This window comes from Mustela putorius, unplaced genomic scaffold, assembly GCF_011764305.1.
Source record: "Mustela putorius furo isolate JIRA1106 unplaced genomic scaffold, ASM1176430v1.1 tig00000731_pilon_pilon_pilon, whole genome shotgun sequence".
Classification (NCBI taxonomy): Eukaryota; Metazoa; Chordata; class Mammalia; order Carnivora; family Mustelidae; genus Mustela; species Mustela putorius.
Window position 1 is genome coordinate 2877620 of NW_025421461.1, and position 17596 is coordinate 2895215.

General features: G+C 45.1%; 1 protein-coding gene across 2 annotated transcripts in view; it reads left to right on the plus strand.

The window, feature by feature from the left end:
• Window positions 1-17596, plus strand: part of LOC101677661 (multidrug and toxin extrusion protein 2) — a 67361-nt gene that overhangs the window by 6261 nt on the left and 43504 nt on the right. For both annotated transcript variants that reach the window (XM_004776566.3, XM_004776568.3), the window contains 6 exons: window positions 1214-1282; window positions 4562-4710; window positions 5489-5531; window positions 6321-6365; window positions 7883-7980; window positions 9931-10028. In XM_004776566.3, the coding sequence (XP_004776623.1) occupies window positions 1214-1282; window positions 4562-4710; window positions 5489-5531; window positions 6321-6365; window positions 7883-7980; window positions 9931-10028 (502 nt within the window). The remainder of the gene's footprint in view (window positions 1-1213; window positions 1283-4561; window positions 4711-5488; window positions 5532-6320; window positions 6366-7882; window positions 7981-9930; window positions 10029-17596) is intronic.

Here is a 17596-nt window from a genome sequence, read left to right on the forward strand (position 1 = left end):
GGTAGGATAGAGAAACATGCATAGAAAAAGACTCAGCTAGGATTGATCAGCACCCAAGAAGGTGCAAATCGTACTCTGGACTCCCGCCCTGGTAGTTTCCAGAAATTCCCAGCATGCCCAAGATGTTAAAGAGCCCTGTACTCGGGGGAAGGATGGCCTTTCTGATATCGAGTCAGAGGAATGTCTCTCAGCTCCTTTGGTAAAGTGGAAGACGGTGTCCTGGATAGCTTGTCACGGAGATACAGAGCAAGTCTGGAACCCGCTGAGCATACAGGTGGTCACTGTATGGGGAGGGGGTGACATCAGAACTTAGGGTTAGCAGCCCTTGATGGGAGTCAGGGCAGACTCTGACAAGGACCCTGACCTGGGGAGAGACTCGGAGCCCTCCAGGAAGAGGGATAGGGAGGCTTCCCTGTCTTTTCCTGGAAGGCCGAGGAGTGTTTGGTGTTTTAAACCTTGACGCTGCCCTGGACTGGCAGGCAGAGCACAGGGTGTCTTGGTGTGGGCGTCTCCTGCTGTGCCCTGGACCAGGGCCCAGGAACTTGCTCTGTGTGTGGCCTGTCACCGACTCCCTGGGGGGCTGGAGTCTGTGACCTTGGTCAGTCAAGAAATTAACTCACGGGGGGTCGACCTCCCTGCTAAAGGTGAGACGGGAGATAAAAACGAGGGCCTCCAGCTCCCCTCTACCCCCCACCGGCCACTGCAAAACAGCATGTTGGGCTGTGCCCTCCATTGTCAGGGGCCCAGGCTGAGGCCGAAGCCAGTGGGTGACCCAGAACGAGTCCCTGTGCCTCACTAAGGGATTAAAGCCCGGGACCAGCCTTCCCGGCCTCAGGCCACCACCTGGATGGCTGCAGCTTTCTGGAACTTGTGGCAAGCTCGTGGCACCTGCTCAGGACAGGTTTGCCTCGCACATCGAGGACCAGAGTCCTTGCTGTCAGCTGCGGGTCACAACCTCACTTCTTCACAGAGATGTCGCAACGGGCACTGTGTGGAGAAAACTTAGTTGGTAAGACACCCTGGTCGACATGAAGGGATTGTGGTCCTCTCGTCAGAGGGTGCATTTCTGTTTACAGTTGACAGTCAGCCGTTCGACCTGAAGGAGAAAGCCTTCTGCTTGTTCTTCGAAGATATTCATTCCTTGGTGTGGGGGGAGCCACTGTCCCCGTTGGTCCCTGGGGTGCTGGCCCAAGCTCCATGTTGTTCCTTGCAGGTGGTGAATGTCATTGGGATTTCCGTGGGAACTGGCTTGGCCTCCGCTTGCGACACTCTGATGTCTCAGGTGAGGACCCGTTTTGGTCGATTACCTTTCCTGTGGGAGACCATGTAGGGGACTGTCTCCTCTGTGGCTTTTACTTGTCAAATACGATGCTGCTGGTGACTGGATATAAGGAGAGTCAGCTTCCTTTTGTGCTCAGGTGGGGCTTTCCTTTTTCTTTCCTGTTATGATCTCTCCTACCCTAAAACTGCCCTCCCTCGCCCGGTGCTGAAGACTCACGTGTCCATCTCCTGCTCCCATCTGTCTCCTGAGGTCCAGGCTTGAAAGTTGGTCACATTCCAGACATCTCAAACTCAGCTCGACCAGAACTAAACTCATCAGACTTTCCCACCTGAACTGTTTCTCTCACAAGAATACACTGTCCTCCACTCAAGTCAGAATCCTTTATCTCCCATCTCCGTATGTTAGCAGAGAATCTGTTCATTTCTCTCCGTCCTCACTGGCTGTCATGGGATTGGGAATTCTGGTTGGGTGTGCTAGCATAATCAAAGGAGAGTCATATTCTGGTCCAGGCCTTTCAATGCTGGGTCTGTCTTCCATCTCATCCACCTACTTTTTTGTTTTTTAAGATTTTATTTATTTATTTGACAGAGTGAGATCACAAGTAGGCAGAAAGGCAGGGACAGAGAGAGAGGAGGAAGCAGGCTCCTTGCCGAACAGAGAGCCTGATGCAGGACTTGATCCCAGGACCCTGAGATCATGACCTGAGCCGAAGGCAGAGGCTTAACCCACTGAGCCACCCAGGCACCCTCACCTGCCTACTTTAGAAGCATAGTGGTTTCCTCTATAGGATCCCAGATGCTTGGGGAGAGAGCCTTTATCCCATTCAGTCTTGGAATCCCTAAGTTCAGCCTTGTGCTTTCTATACCCTGGAAGTTTGTTGAATGAGTGACAGGAAGGCAGGGAAGCAGGCAGAGATGGGTAGATGCTGTGGACAGATGGTTGGGTAGATGGATGGACAGTTGGATAGATGTTTGGGTGGTTGGTAGATGAATGAGTGAATAGATGGGTGGTGGATAGATGGGTGGTGGATGTATGACAAATGGGTCCTGCCTTCAAACCCAATGCCTGGGAGAGTGAGGACAGGGTTGTGTCCCAAGGAGGGAGCAGCACTGGGCATATGTGGTGTCTCCTGAGCTGTTGTGCAACTCCGCGGCCATTTGTGCATGAAGGTGTCCTGAGATGGTTTCTATGGGCTAAGCCAGACATGGCTCTAAAGGAATTAATGCAATTTAAGTTCAAGTTAGCTCTGGATTGGCATGGTGTAGGATGTGAATTTTTATTTTAAGCTAGTTTTTTGTCCTTTTTTTGCACCATTTATTTTTATTCATATTTTAAAAAACAAAGACATCTATGACTTATTTCACCATCTATCAATATATAATGGGCATTCTTCTGTATTAGTAAATGTATTCCATAATAGCACGTTGTTTCCTGGATTTTTATTTTTTAAAAAGATTTTATTTATTTATTTCACAGAGAGAGAGAGAGATCACAAGTAGGCAGAGAGGCAGGAGAGAGAGGCGGAAGCAAGCTCCCTGCTGAGAAAAGAGCCTGATGTGGGGCTCAGTCCCAGGACCCTGAGATCATGACCTGAGCTGAAAGCAGAGGCTTAACCCACTGAGCCACCCAGGTGCCCCTTTCCTGGATTTTAAATAGCCTCTTTATTTTATTTTATTTTTTAAAATATTTATTTATTTGAGAGAGAGAATGCACAAAAGCAGGGGGGAGGGCAGAGGGAGAAGCAGGCTCCCCACTGAGCAGAGAGCCTGTTTCAGGGCTCGATCCCAGGAGCCTGGGATCATGACCCGAGCCTAAGGCAGACACTTATGACTGAGCCACCCAGGCATCCCTTTATTCTTAGTTTTTAAAGATCTTATTTATTTGACACAGAGAGAGAGCACAAGCTTGGGGGGTGGGCAGCAGAGGGAGAAGCAGGCTCTCCAAGCCTGATGTGGGATTCAATCCCAGGAACCCTGGATCATGATCTGAGCCCAAGGCAGCCGCTCAACCAACTAACCACCCAGACGCCCCTTAAATAGCCTTTTAAAAAGATTGTAAAAAAAAAAAATTAATAAAAAATAAAATAAAAAGATAGTTAAAGGTCAAGTACATATAGAAACTTCAGATTACCTAGAAAAGTATTTGAACAAGATGGGGGAAAAATCACTAAAATTTAATCTTCTGAGTTCTCTCTATTAACTTTTTGGTGACTGTCCTACAAACACTTCCATCTGTGTACACTCACACATCCACACCATTCTAAAATCTGCATGGTTTTAAACCATGTGTTTTGGAGAACGTGGTATGAAGCAGGTGCACACATTGCCTTTATAATATTCTTTGTCATGTATATTGCTTTTTTATTTTTTTATTTTTATTTTTATTTTTTTTAAATATTTTATTTATTTATTTTACAGAGATCACAAGTAGGCAGAGAGGCAGGCAGAGAGAGAGAGAGGAGGAAGCAGGCTCCCGCTGAGCAGAGAGCCCAATGCGGGGCTTGATCTCAGGTCCCTGAGATCATGACCTGAGCTGAAGGCAGAGGCTTTAACCCACTGAGCCACCCAGGCGCCCCTATATTGCTTTTTTAAAAAATTTGATTCTATTGCTTCTTGTACAGTATTTTTAGGTAGACCACTTTTTGGGTGTGGAAGGAGACAATCATTCTGGTTACTTGAAGGAAAGGGAACATGGGAAAAGCTCCACGAGACCCAGACTCAGCAAGGCCACTGTGAGGTTGCAGCCCCTCGGCCTGGGTCGGGTCTGCTTCTGACTGGGGCCTGCCCTGTCCTCCCCTGGACGGCTCTCTGCTTCGTGGTCTGGCCACCCAGCAGCTGCTCAGCTCTGGCTTCTCTACCCTCGTCCCTCCTAGACTTCAGCAGGTTATGTCATTTTTCCATCGACTCCGTCTCACTGTGGAGGCCACTGGGGCAGCTGCCGTGCCCCTCCCTGGTCCCAGACACGCAGCTTGCCCTGTGCCTCTCCCAGATTGCTCTCAGCACACCATGGCATTCTTTTTTTTTTTTTAAGTCAATTTTAAGTTTTTTTTTTTTTAAGATTTTATTTATTTACTTGCCAGAGCGAGAGAGTGCACAAGCAGGCGGAGTGGCAGGCAGAGAGAGGGGGAAGCGGGCTTTCCGCTGAGCAGAGAGCCCAATGTGGGACTCGATCCCAGGACTCTGATCATGACTTGAGCTGAAGGCAGAGGCTTAACTCACTGAGCCACCCACACGCCCCACACCGTGGCATTCTTTACCATTATGTGTTTCTTCTCTCGAGTCCTTTGGCGGCAAGAACCTAAAACGCGTGGGGATCATCCTTCAGAGAGGAATCCTCATCTTGCTGCTGTGCTGCTTTCCATGCTGGGCCGTCTTCATCAACACGGAGCGCATCCTCCTGCTTTTAAAGCAAGACCCCGAAGTCTCCAGGTCAGCAGCATCACTCATGTCAGAACCCCAGGTTCAGAGTAAGGGGCTGTCCGGTCCTCTTCCTCACGTCCACGTTCCTGGACTCCAACCCTATGGCAAACAGAAGCTGTGATGTGCAGACCATAGGAGAGAGGGCTGGTGGGGGACCATCTGACATGGGGTGACGCGGGGTGACACAGGGTAACACAGTGACCTGATGCCATGTCCCGAGTGAAAAGATGTAGGACAAGAATGTGTGTATGTGTGTTTTGTAAACACGCAGAGTACTTCTCTCCTCCCAGAAGCAGAATGGCAACACAGTCTCCTTCCTGTTTTTTTTTTTTCCCTTTTCTTCTTCCCATTTGTTTTACGAGTTGGGGTGTTATTTTTTTTTAAGCTATAATTCCAGCAAGCTCTGTGGGATCGCCTACAGGGTACATGGGATGCGGGGAGGCACCTCTGCTCTTCTAGAAGACCATTTGGCCGGCTTCAGTGTGAGATACACCTACGGTCCTGACTCAGTTTCTAAGTATTGCCAAGTTTCCAGTTCATGTTGCTGTGCGTTCCTTCTACCTTTTTGGCGAAGAATGAGCTGGGAGGTGTGAAGTCCAGCTTTCCTGCAGCCCGCCTACTGTAGGGTTAATTTGGGTTGTTGGAAAAGTCTCGTAAGAGCGTTAAATTTCCCCATGTAAATTATGTTCAGTTTTAATTTTTATAAAGTACTGCATGGATTCAGTTTGAGGAAGTATGATCAGCAATTGTTTGAATGTTAACCAACACTGCTTGTTGTATATTTCAGGATAGCCCAGATTTATGTGATGATTTTTATTCCTGCTCTTCCTGTAAGTGTCAAGGGTATTTTTAAAAATCTTTTATTTTTTAAACGTTGACTGATTGATTGATTGGAGTGAGAAAGAGAGAGAGCGAGAGGATGAGTGTGGCGGGGGAGGGACAGACAGAGAAGCAGACTCCCCGCTGAGCAGGGAGCCCAACTCTGGGCTCCATCTCAGGACGCTGGGATCAGGACAGGAGCTGAAGGCGGACACCCAACCGACTGAGCCACCCAGGCACCCTGCGTTGCACTGTGTGAAGCAGTTAATGAATGTGGTCATGTGTGTGCCTCCGTCCTTTCATTTATATAATGCTATTCCTGTGTCCGTTCTGCGAGTATCTCTTGGACCTGCCATCCCTCCCTTTCTGATTCTCAAAGCTGGTACCATTTTGAGGTCCAGCAGCTTATAGGAAATACACACATTGATCATGGGAAGAACTTCCCTTCCTTATGCCGTGATTACTCTCGATTGCAAGCTAATCAGGATGTTTCCGGGGCTTCCCTGGGATTTGGGGATATACCCACCCCCACCGTTGGTACCCTCAGAGCCGTTCAGATGTCAAGGCAGTGAGCTATTTTCTGCTTCAGCCAGTTAGAGGTTGACTTGTCTGTTCTGTCAGACAGTCCTTTCTGGAAGATTCCAAACAGTTAGCATGCTAGCATTGACTGGTGTGGCTCTGGTTCTCTGATTTTGTGGTCTTTCATCAAGAGGAAATATCTTCTTGAAAAACAGAACTCACAGGGACTGTTGGATTGACACTTTGATGTTAACCAGGGCATTTCTGGTTTCGTCTTACAGGCAGCCTTCCTCTTCCAGCTGCAGACGAGATATTTGCAAAGCCAGGTACAGGTTCTTTGTCTTTTCTTACTCCACGGTACTGGAAATGTAGAGTGAGTATTCTTAGGGCATTTTCTATGAAAGTAATTCATTTTTTATTTTTTTCCTGGAATTCTACCCAGAGCTCCTTGTTGGGGAGACCTGACGTCTCGTGGATGGATTTTGTCCAGCTCAGGGGAGACATCCGTCTCCATCTGACTGACTCCTGCGCCCACCCCTGGTGTTACTGTGCATTCCGCACCCTCCACCCCTTACCTCTCCCGTGGGCTACCTACCGGCTCTGTGTCTGGGCCCAGGCCTGGCCCTGGTGCCTCAAGAGATTGCAGAGTTCCAAGGGCCACAACCCCAGAAGTGCCCAGGGTTCACGGTGCCCCCAATACACCCAAGGGAGAAGGGACACAGGCAAGACGGGCGAGGGCAGAGGTGATGGGTGACCTCTGGCTCACCACGCCACCCTCCCCGATCCCTCTTTCCTGAGCTGCCTGCTTGCATCTGTGTGACTACTGTGCACTGAAGCCACTCTTTTTTTTTTTTAAGATTTTATTTGTCAGAGGGTGAGAACTCACTGAGCATGAGCTGTGGGAGAGGCAGGCCGGCGATGGTCCTGTGCTGTCATTTAAAATGACATAAAAAATCCGTAACTCGGATTGCCCCCCTGTTCAGGAAGACTCCCTCTTCCTCCTGCCCATTTCATCGCTCTCACAGGACTCCTTCCCCGGGAGGCGTGGCAGCTGTTTCCGCACCACACAGTTCTGCCAGAGCAGCGCCTGGCCTACCTCTTAACTCAGTTAGATTGCTCTCTGCCTGCATGGATGGGGACCGCCCACAGGTGGAGGGCTCTTCCCACCTTCTAGCCTCCCCACCTCCACATGCCGATGGCAAGTCCAGGCTGTACCCGGGTGACCGATGGGCTGCAAATCGGAAGCTTCCACGACCCCCTGCTCAGGTTCCACTAATTTAATTAGAGGGACTCATGGAACCGAGGACAAGTTTGCTTACGATCTACCAGTTCATTTTCAGAGGAAATGACAAAGAATGCCGACAGCACCCACCCCGCTGGCAAGGTCTGTGGGAAAGGGGTGCCATCTTCCCAGCACGTCCTTACATTCACCAGCGTGGAAGTTTCCTGAATCGTGTGCTTTTCGGGGAGGCAGGATTGATCATTATGAGAGAGGGGCTGAAACAGTCGAGCTTCTAACCCTGGCTTGGTGTTTCGGGTGACCAGTTCCCATCCGGGAGCCCACTCACAGTCCCCTCATTGTGACAGAGGGCACCCTTGTCACCCAAGACATTCCAAAGGATTTAGGAACTCCGTGTCAAGAACCTGGGTTGAAGACCATATATTAGAACAAAGGACTCCCCTCGGTGCTCTTATCGCTGGGGGAATCACAAGGGATTTAGGAGATCTGTGCTGGGAACTGGGGGGATGAGAGGGGCCAAGACCAGTATATGTGTCTTCCCTTATTTCACGCCACCTGATTAGCTCTTGAAAATGCTATTTGTTTTCTTCTTGGGGATTTTAGGGCATCATCATGCCGCAAGTGATCACTGGGATTGCAGCGAATGTGATCAATGTGGGCATGAACGGCCTCCTACTCTACGCCCTGGACCTCGGGGTTGTGTAAGTAGCGACCCTCTCATTCCCCAAATCCCTAATGCATGCCGGGTGCCGGCTCTAGCCAGGGGCTGGGATATGGGGGAGTGAGGCAGCCTGGGAGGGAGCCCTGACAGGTTTCCCTTAGTACGGGGCAGGGGCTGGTGCTCAGGAGGGGCAGCCAGCCCAGGCTTTGGGGAGGGAGTGAGGGGTTTAGTTGGGGGAGATGAGGGAGAATGTTCTGGAAAAAGTGCTGTGTGAACCAGCACCTGCATGTCAGACTGGAGTTAGCCCGAGGAGCCTGTGCAGATGGAGATGGGCACCTAAGCAAAGGCAGGAGTGGGGGCAGAGCACGGTGGGGAATTCTCCTGCTCTCTCTGAGTTGTAAGAAATTGAGCCAATTCCATCTTTATGAAGCTCGAGAACATGAGGGTCCCATGGAGGCGCCATGCTGTCAGTCCATCCCTCAGCTAAACCTCCCGGTGTGTGCTGGCCCAGAGCCAGCCTCCCCCGCAGGTGGCAGGTTTGGTCCCACCAGAGCCTGGAGACGCAGCCCTGAGCCCTGGCAGTGTCTGGATGCCTTAGGGCACCGTGTTTCTTCCTAAATGAAAATTGGTTTAGTCGGTCTTGATTGACACTTTAAAAAATGAGGTATATTATGAATGACAAAGAATAAAATGTGATAGAATAGGAAACACGAGAAGGTACAAGCGTATTTTCAGGGGACGTTTGTTCCTGCGTGTGTGTGCATGTGTGTACACATATTGTTGTGGGTACCAGGTAGTGATAGAAAATTTCTTTCCTACTATTACTTGCAGTATGAAATATATATAAAAGCCATTAAATAAAGGAGAGTGGAGAGGTGGGGTATAAGAATAATCAATGAAAAAAGTTTTGTAACATCTTCTTTATGCCAAGAGCTGAAAGAGGCTTTGGCTGGGGATGGGGACGGGGGTGGTGAGTTAGAGTCGACAGGTTTGTGAGCTGGTGACGTCAACCCACGTAAACAGCTAAGTGGGGGGTCCGGGTTTCCCCTGCAGGTGCACCTTACAGACCCTCTCTTAGAAGTCTCTTGAACAAAATAAATAAAGAAAAATCTTTAAAAAAAAAAAAAGTTTCTTGAACAAATCTACAAAGGACAGTTGGGGGGGGGATAGTTGGGTAAGAGGAGAAGAAGAACCCACGGGAATGGATTAATCGGTGATAAAATTTAAGGATCGGTCAGAAGAGTGAAGTGAAAAAATAGAAAGCAAGCAGCCCCGGGCTCCTTGTGCCAGGATGTGGCATTGTTTTATTCGTGGGATAAAATATCTGTCGAGGATGTTCTAAGGTTATCTTGTAATAGCAAACAAGTTTATTACAATCTTGAGAAATAATACCGCCATGAACCTTAGACCAGTATTTTGAACATAGTAGCTGTGTTTTGATACTCTATGTATCTATGTGTAAGAAGTTATCTGATGGGTTATGTGAAGCTGTGAGGACAAAGGATGGTGACACATGTTTATATGTTCTTTTGTTTTTTGGATGACGATTAGTCACCTTTGGGTCTTCCAAAATTTAGCATTGCTGTAAAGAAAACACGTCTGTCTTAAGTGGGTACTGTATTTAGACCATTAAAAGGTAGCCTACGGGTTCTAGGCTTTTCTTTTTTTTTTTTTTTAAGATTTAAAAAAAAATTTATTTGATAGACAGAGATCACAAGTAGGCAGAGAGGCAGGCAGAGAGAGAGAGAGGAGGAAGCAGGCTCCCTGCCGAATAGAGAGCCCTATGCGGGGCTCCATCCCAGGACTCTGGGATCATGACCTTAGCCGAAGGCAGAGGCTTAAACCCACTGAGCCACCCAGGCGCCCCCAGGTTCTAGGCTTTTCTAAAGACTGTGATTCTCTAACGGAGCCAAAGCTCATGAGGGGTAGCCTATTTCTTTGTACTTGCATGAAAGGCACTCACAGGGAATGATCACGTTCTCTCCCTCAGAGGATCTGCCTGGGCAAACACCACTTCCCAGTTTCTCCTGTCTGCTCTTCTTTTCCTGTATGTGTGGTGGAAAAAAATTCACGTCGACACCTGGGGAGGTACGAGGACTTTGATTTCTTACATTTTGTTATTTGTTATTCAGAAGGATGTAATTCTGGTTTGGGGAATTGTCCCCCAACTCCGAGAGTTTTTTTTATGTGTGTGGTTTTTTTTTTTTTTTAGTCTTTTGGAAAATTTAAAAATTATAGAAAATATTTAAATTGGTCAAAATATAAAAGTTATAGGTCAATATGAGATTTTTTAAAATTTTATTTTATGTCTGCGAAGGCAGCTTTTGGTCATAAAAAACCACTGACAGCTGTTTGGTTGTAAGAATCAATACTTAATGAATTAAAATTGCGGATATAAAAGTCCTGACTGTTCTTTGCAACTAATCCTGGTGTAGTAAAGCAGCGCTTGGTTAATGTCTTATCAATGCAAATGAACAGACTGAACTCAAAAAACCGGTTTAACTTACAGGGTGGCTCAATTCCCTTAAATAGTGTAACATGCGTTTGTAAATTTAGTAAAATTGTGGTAAAGCATCTATCACAGAAAACTTGCCGTCTTAACCATTTTAAGTGCTCTTCAGTACGTTCACGACGTTGGGTAAACATCACCACCACGTCTTTCAAAAACATTCCTGTCACCCCAAATAGAAACCTGTACCAGTTAAGCAATAACGCTCCATTTCCCTCCCTCCAGCCCCTGGTAACGCCCAGTCTGCTTCCCGTTGATCTTGTGCCTTGAAACCTTGCTGGACTCTTTCATTACCTCTAGCAGCTTTCTTGTATATTCTTCTGGTGTTTCTACATGCAGGATCACGCCATGTGTGGACAGAGAGCATTTTACTTCTTCTCCCCCCCCCCCCCCCAGTTTTGATGCCTTTTATTTCTTTTCTTCATTAATCGATCTGATAGAACTTCCAGGACAATGCTGAATAGCAAAAGTGAGAATCTTCGTCTTGTTTCTGATTTCAGGGGTAAAGCTTTGGCCATTGATAGGATACATGTGTGATATTCACAGAAGCCCTTCCCAGGTTTGAGGAGTTTCCTTTGTTCCTAGTTTGTTGAGTGTTTTTGTGGATAAAAGGGTGTTGGATTTTTTTTTTTTTCTTGTGTTAACTGAGATGAGCAGTATTTGTTTTTTCCCCCTTTGTTTTATTAATGTGATGTGTTGCACTGATTGGTGTTAATCATCACTTGTGTTTCTTGGATAATCCCATTGGGTCACAGCGTATGATCCTTTAATATGCTGTGGGTGCAGTTTACTAGCATTTTGTCAAGGATTTTACATCCGTATTTATCAGGGATGTTGCTCTGTGATTTTCTTTCCCTGTGTTGTCTTTTTTTTTTTTTTTTTTTTAAGGATTTTATTTATTTATCTGATAGAGATCACAAGTAGGCAGAGAGGCAGGCAGAGAGAGAGAAGGGGAAGCAGGTTCTCCTCGCTGAGCAGAGAGCCCAATTCGGAGCTCGATCCCAGGACCCTGAGATCATGACCTGAGCTGAAGGCAGAGGCTTAACCCACTGTGCCACCCAGGAGCCCCAACCTGTGTTGTCTTAATCTGGCCTTCGTATCAAGGTGATGCTGGCCTCACAGAACGAGGCCATGAGTTCGGTAGTGTTACTTACTCTTTTATTTTTTGGAAGAGTTTGAGAAACTCAAATTTGGTGTCAGTTCTACTTCAGATGTTTGCTTTAATTCACCAGTGAAGCCCTAAGAGTTGGACTTTTCTCTGTTTGGAAATTTTGATCACCTATTCAATCTTTTATTAAAGGTTTGTTGAAGTTTTCTTTCTTTCTTTCTTTCTTTCTTTCTTTTTTTTTTAAGATTTTATTTATTTGACAGAGAGACAGAAAGCAAGAGAGGGAACACAAGCAGGGGAAGTGGGCGAGGGAAAAGCAGGCTTCCCGCCGAGCAGGGGGCCTGATGCGGGGCTTGATCCCAAGACCCTGGAATCATGACCTGAGCTGAAAGCAGACGCCCAAAACACTGAGCCACCCAGGCACCCTACTGAGGATTTCTATTTCTTTTGGTTCAGTTTAGGTGATTCTTGCGTTTCTAGGAATTTTGTCATGTCATCTAGTTATCTCATTTGTTTCCATATAGTTGTTCCTAGTACTCTCTTATAAACCTTTTTATTAGAGTGAGGTTGGTAGTAATGTCCCCACTATTATATGTGATTTTAGTTATTTAAGTCTTCACCCTTTTTCTCTTGGTCAGTTTACCTAAAGTGTTGTCAGTTTCATGGATCTGGTTTTTTCCTTCCCCCGCGAAGAATCAACTTTTTGTTTCTTCTGTTATTTTTCTGTTCTGTATTTCTTTTTAGCTCTTTTTTGCTCTTTTTCTGTTTTGAAACTCAATGTGTATAATTAGTTTTATCAATTTGAGAGCTTCTCCCTTTTTTTTTTTTTTTTTTTAAAGATTTTATTTATTTATTCTACAGAGAGAGATCACAGGTAGATAGAGAGGCAGGCAGAGAGAGAGGAGGAAGCAGGCTCCCTGCTGAGCAGAAAGCCCGATGCGGGACTCGATCCCAGGACCCCGAGATCATGGCCTGAGCCGAAGGCAGCAGCTTAACCCACTGAGCCACCCAGGCGCCCCAAGCTTCTCCCTTTCTTAATGTAGGCATTTACAGCTATAAATTTCCCCTGTAGTGCTCCTTCCCTGCATTTCATCTGACATGTTACATATTTGTTTTCTTTCGTTTCAGAGTATTTGCTGATTTCCTGTTTTTTTTTTTTTTAAATAATTATTTAGTTGACAGAGAGATAGCAAGAGAGAGAGACCATAAGCAGAAGGAGCAGCAGGCAGAGGGAGGGAGAGAAGCAGGCTCCCTGCTGAGCAGGGAGCCCAATGTAGGGCCCTGGGATCATGACTTGAGCCAAAGGCAGAAGCTTAACTGACTGAGCCACCAGGGAACCCTACCCTGTGCTTTGTTTAAGAAGGTGTTTAATTTTTACGTATATGTGAGTTTTTCAGATTTCCTTCTAGTATTAGTTTCTGTCCTTATTCTGTTGTGATTGGGGAAGATACATTTTATCATTTCAGTATTTTTATTTATTTTTTAAAATTAATTTTTTTTTATTTTTAAAAAAATTTCTTATTTTTTATTTTTTAAATATGTGTTTTTAATATATATGTATATATATATATATATATACATATGTTTCAGTCTTTTAAAATGAATTTAAACTTGTTTTGTGGCCTAACATATGGTTTGTCCTGCAGAATGTCCCGTGTGCACTTGAGAAGAATGTTGCTGGTACGGGGTGGAGTGTTCCGGAGATGTCTGTTAGGGCCAACTGGTGTATAGTATTGTGTTAAGTCCTCTGTTTACTTAATGATCTTCTGTATAGATGTTCCGTTCATTACTGAAAATAATGTGCTGCTGTCTCCAACTGTTTTGTGAAATGGATTCTCCAGTTCTGTCAATGTTTGCTTTATCTTCTGGAGGACTGTGTTGTGTGGTGCGTACATATATATAATTGTTATATCTTCTTGATGATCTGACTCATCAATATATAATGTTCTTCTTATGTCTTTTCTAACAGGTTTGACTTAGAGTTATTTTGTTTCCTGTTAGTATAGCCATCCCGGCTCTCTACTATTTGGATGGGAAATATTTTTCGGTCCTCTTTCTTTCAGCTTATTTGTTGGTTGGTAAGTCACTCTGTCGCTGAAAGTGAGTCTCCCCTTGATAGCATATGGTTAGATCATGTTTTTTAGTGCATTCTGTCCATCTCTGCCTTTTGATTGGAAAATTTAATCCCCTTACATTCCAAGTGATTACTGATAAGGGTGCACTTTCTTTGCCATTTTACTATTTGATTTCTATAGGTCTTATACATGTTTTTCTGTTTCATTTCCTCCCCTACTGCCTTCTTTTGTGTTTAGTTGAGCTGTTGTTGTTGGTTTTGTTTTTTGTTTTTTGGTAGTGAACTGTTTCGATTCCATTCTCATTTCCTTTGTGTAGATTAGATTTTTTTTCTTCATAGTTACCGTGGGATTTTACTTACATACTTAACATAAATTTCTAACAATCCTGTTTGAATTGATACCAGTATAACTTAAGGAGCATCTGAAAATGCTGCTAATGTACACGTCTCTCCTCCACACCTTTCGTTATTGTCATCACTGATTACATCTTCATTCTTGTGTGCCTGGTAATAAACACTCATAATTCTTTTCTGTGCATTTGTCTTTTGAATTATGGAGGCAGTAAAACATGGAGTTACAAACCAAAGATACAATAACCCTGGTTTTTCTCCTTGCCCTTATAGTTACCTTTACTGGAGGGCTTAGTTACCTTTACTGGAGGGCTTTATTTGTTCACACAACTTTGAGTTACTCTCTGGCATCTTTTCATTTCAACCTGAAGGACTCCCTTTAACATTTCTTTTAGGGCAGGTCCAGTGGAAACAAAATTCCTCAGCTTTTGTTTACATGGGTGTATTTTAATTTCTCCCTCATTAAAAAAAAAAAAGATTTTATTTATTCATTGGAGAGAGTGAGCATGAGAGAGCATTGCATGGGGGAGGAGGAAGAGGGAGAGGGAGAAAGCCTAACATGGGGCTTGATCCCAGGAGCCCAGAATCACAACCTGAGCTGAAGGCAGATGCTTAACTGACTGAGCCACCCAGGTGCTCTGAATTTCTCTCTCATTTTTTAAGGACATTTTCATCGATACACAAGTCTTGGTTGACAGTTTTTTTCCCCAGCAATTTAAGTATGTCCTTCCACTGCCTTATGGCCTCTGTGGTTTCTTTTTTTTTTTTTTTTTTAAAGATGTTATTTATTTATTTGACAGAGAGAAAGATCACAGGTAGGCAGAGAGGCAGACAGAGAGAGAGAGGGGGAAGCAGGCTCCCCGCTGAGCAGAGAGCCCGATGCGGGGCTCGATCCCAGGACCCTGAGACCATGACCCAAGCCGAAAGCAGAGGCCCAACCCACTGATCCACCCAGGCGCCCCGCCTCTGTGGTTTCTGATGAGAAGTTGGCTGTCAATTTTATTGCAGATTCCATGTATGTGATGAGTCATTTCTCTCCCACTGCCTAAAAAATCTTTTGTCTTTTGGCAGTTTGGTTATAATATGTCTTGCTGTGGATCTCACTGAGTTTATATAACTTGAGCTCCTCAGATGTATATATTCCTATCTTTCTGGTAGCCATTAACCTACCTCCTATCTGTGAATTTGTCTATTCTGAACTTCTCACATTAATGAAACCATACAATATGTGGCCCTTTGTGACTGGTTTATCTCACTGAGCACAAAATTTTCAAGGTTCAGCCATGCTGTAGTGTTTATAGGCACTTCATTTTTTTTTTTTAAAGATTTTATTTATTTATTTATTTGACAGCAAGACTACAAGTAGGCAGAAAGGCAGCCAGAGAGAGAGGGGGAAGCAGGCTCCCTGCTGAGCAGAGAGCCCAATGCGGGGCTCGATCCCAGGACCCTGAGATCATGACCCGAGCCGAAGGCAGAGTCCTTAACCCACTCAGCCACCCAGGCGCCCCACTTCATTTCTTTTTTTACAGCTGACTAATATTCCATCGTATGGGAATACCGTCCTTTACTTATCACTCCCAACAGCTAATGGATACTTGCTTTCCACTTCTTGGCTATTATGAATAATACTGTCAACATTCATGTACAAGGTTTTGGGTGGATCTATCTCTCAGTTCTTTTGGGTAAATAGCTAGGAGTAGGATTTCTAGGTCATATGATAATTCTATGACTAACCATCTACAGAACTGGCAGATACTTCCAAACTGGGTACATGATTTTACATTCCCATCACAACCTCACCAGCATGGATTTTCCTTTCTTTCTTTCTTTCCTTTTTTTAAATTCCAGGTATCCTATTAGGTAGGAAGAGGGATCTTATGATTTTGACTTTCATTTCCCTGATGGTGGATGATGTTGAGTATCTTGTGTTTCTTGACTTGCTTTGCTCTTGTATTTCCTTTTCTCTTTACATTTCTCCAGCTCCCTGTCTGGCCAGGACACTTTCTATCACACCATTCCATCAGACACTTTACACATTTATGTAATTCTGTTACCCTGGCTTCCACCTTTCTCACTTGAGTAGACTTTTGCTGAGTAGGTCTTTTGCTGTCTGTTCTGTTAACTGGAACACACACTTCAGTGGTATCTGATTGGATTCTCTATCTTGTGTTTTTTGCCCCGTGGATATAGCATTAAAGTCCCAAATTACCGACTATTTAAAAGTCACAGGAAAGTATAGAGAATAACATAACCCCCATAACTTACAGTACCAGATTTAATAGATGGTAGCAATTTCTTTCTGCTACTTAAAAAATAAAGATTACAGATAGTCTTTGCGTTAGTTAGGATTTCATTCTACTATGCATAACAATTACTTTAAAAAGATTGGAGTTTTATTTTTCTCTCCCCTTTAGGATACTCAGAGGTAGGTGTCTGGGACTGTAACGTCTTCTATAGTGTCACGGTCATGTGCAGGGCCATAAGTGTTGGTTGAACTCCACAGGTGGCCAGTTGGAGGGAGGGCTGGAATCCTACCTGGGCCTCATTCACCATGCGCCCTAGCACAGGACCTCAGCATGGATCTTCTGCCTGAGCTGTATGTCATGGTGTAGTATCCACTCGCAAGGGGCATTAAATAGGTTAATAGAGGTCACTTCGTGGACCACGGTGGCTCCAACATTGCTCTTGGATTCCAGTTAGTAGGAAGGAGGAGGGAGAAGAACAGGACATTCAAACTCTCCCTTTAAGTGTGGCAAAACTTCTGGAAAGTTCCCCATACCAATTCTGATTTGCCCTGCAGGCCGGTACCTCTCTGTATGGTCCTAGTAAGTTGCAAGAAATGTACATGTGACCTCTAAGATTTTTGGAAGTTTCTTTCTGTGAAGGGTAAGGACACAGATTTAGGTGGGCAAACAGTGGAGACCACCTGGGAACATAACTCAGCTGTGGCTTTTCTGCCTTCACCCCGGATTTTCATTTGTCTTGTGGGATTTCTTGCATGCTCATGCTGGAGAAAGAAGTCCCCTGAAGAAGTTATTTACCATTCTCCTGATGGGTCTAAATCCTTCTTAGATAAGTAACCTGACATTGTGGCATGCTCGCTTTCCATCAGCTGGGTCCCAGTATATTCATACAAATGCTGCAGACTTGAGATTGGAGTTTGCCCACAGTAAGAAAAATACTATATGCACATTTGAAAATGAAACTAAGCTGTTAGAAGTGATAAAAGAAGAGCGAGCTTGGGCCCTTACACCTTAACTCTTTCTTATAATCAGCCTCCTTTCATTTTTCTTTTAACATACATTTATTTATTTATTTATTAAAGTTTTTATTTATTTGAGAGGGAGAAAATGAGAGAGAGAGAGCACAAGAGGGGAAATGTCAGAGGGAGATGCAGATTCCCTGCGAGCAGGGAGCCCGATGCACAACTTGGTCTCAGGACTCCAGGATCATGACCTGAGCCGGAGGAAGTCGCTTACCCAACTGAGCCACTCAGGAGCAGCTTTCTTTTCACTTTCCAAAGCAGAAATGAATGGCATCTTAGAGAAGGTCTTAGCATCGTTCTGGCTAGCCTCCACATCCAAATGCTGATGACGTTCAGTCATTTTCTCTTG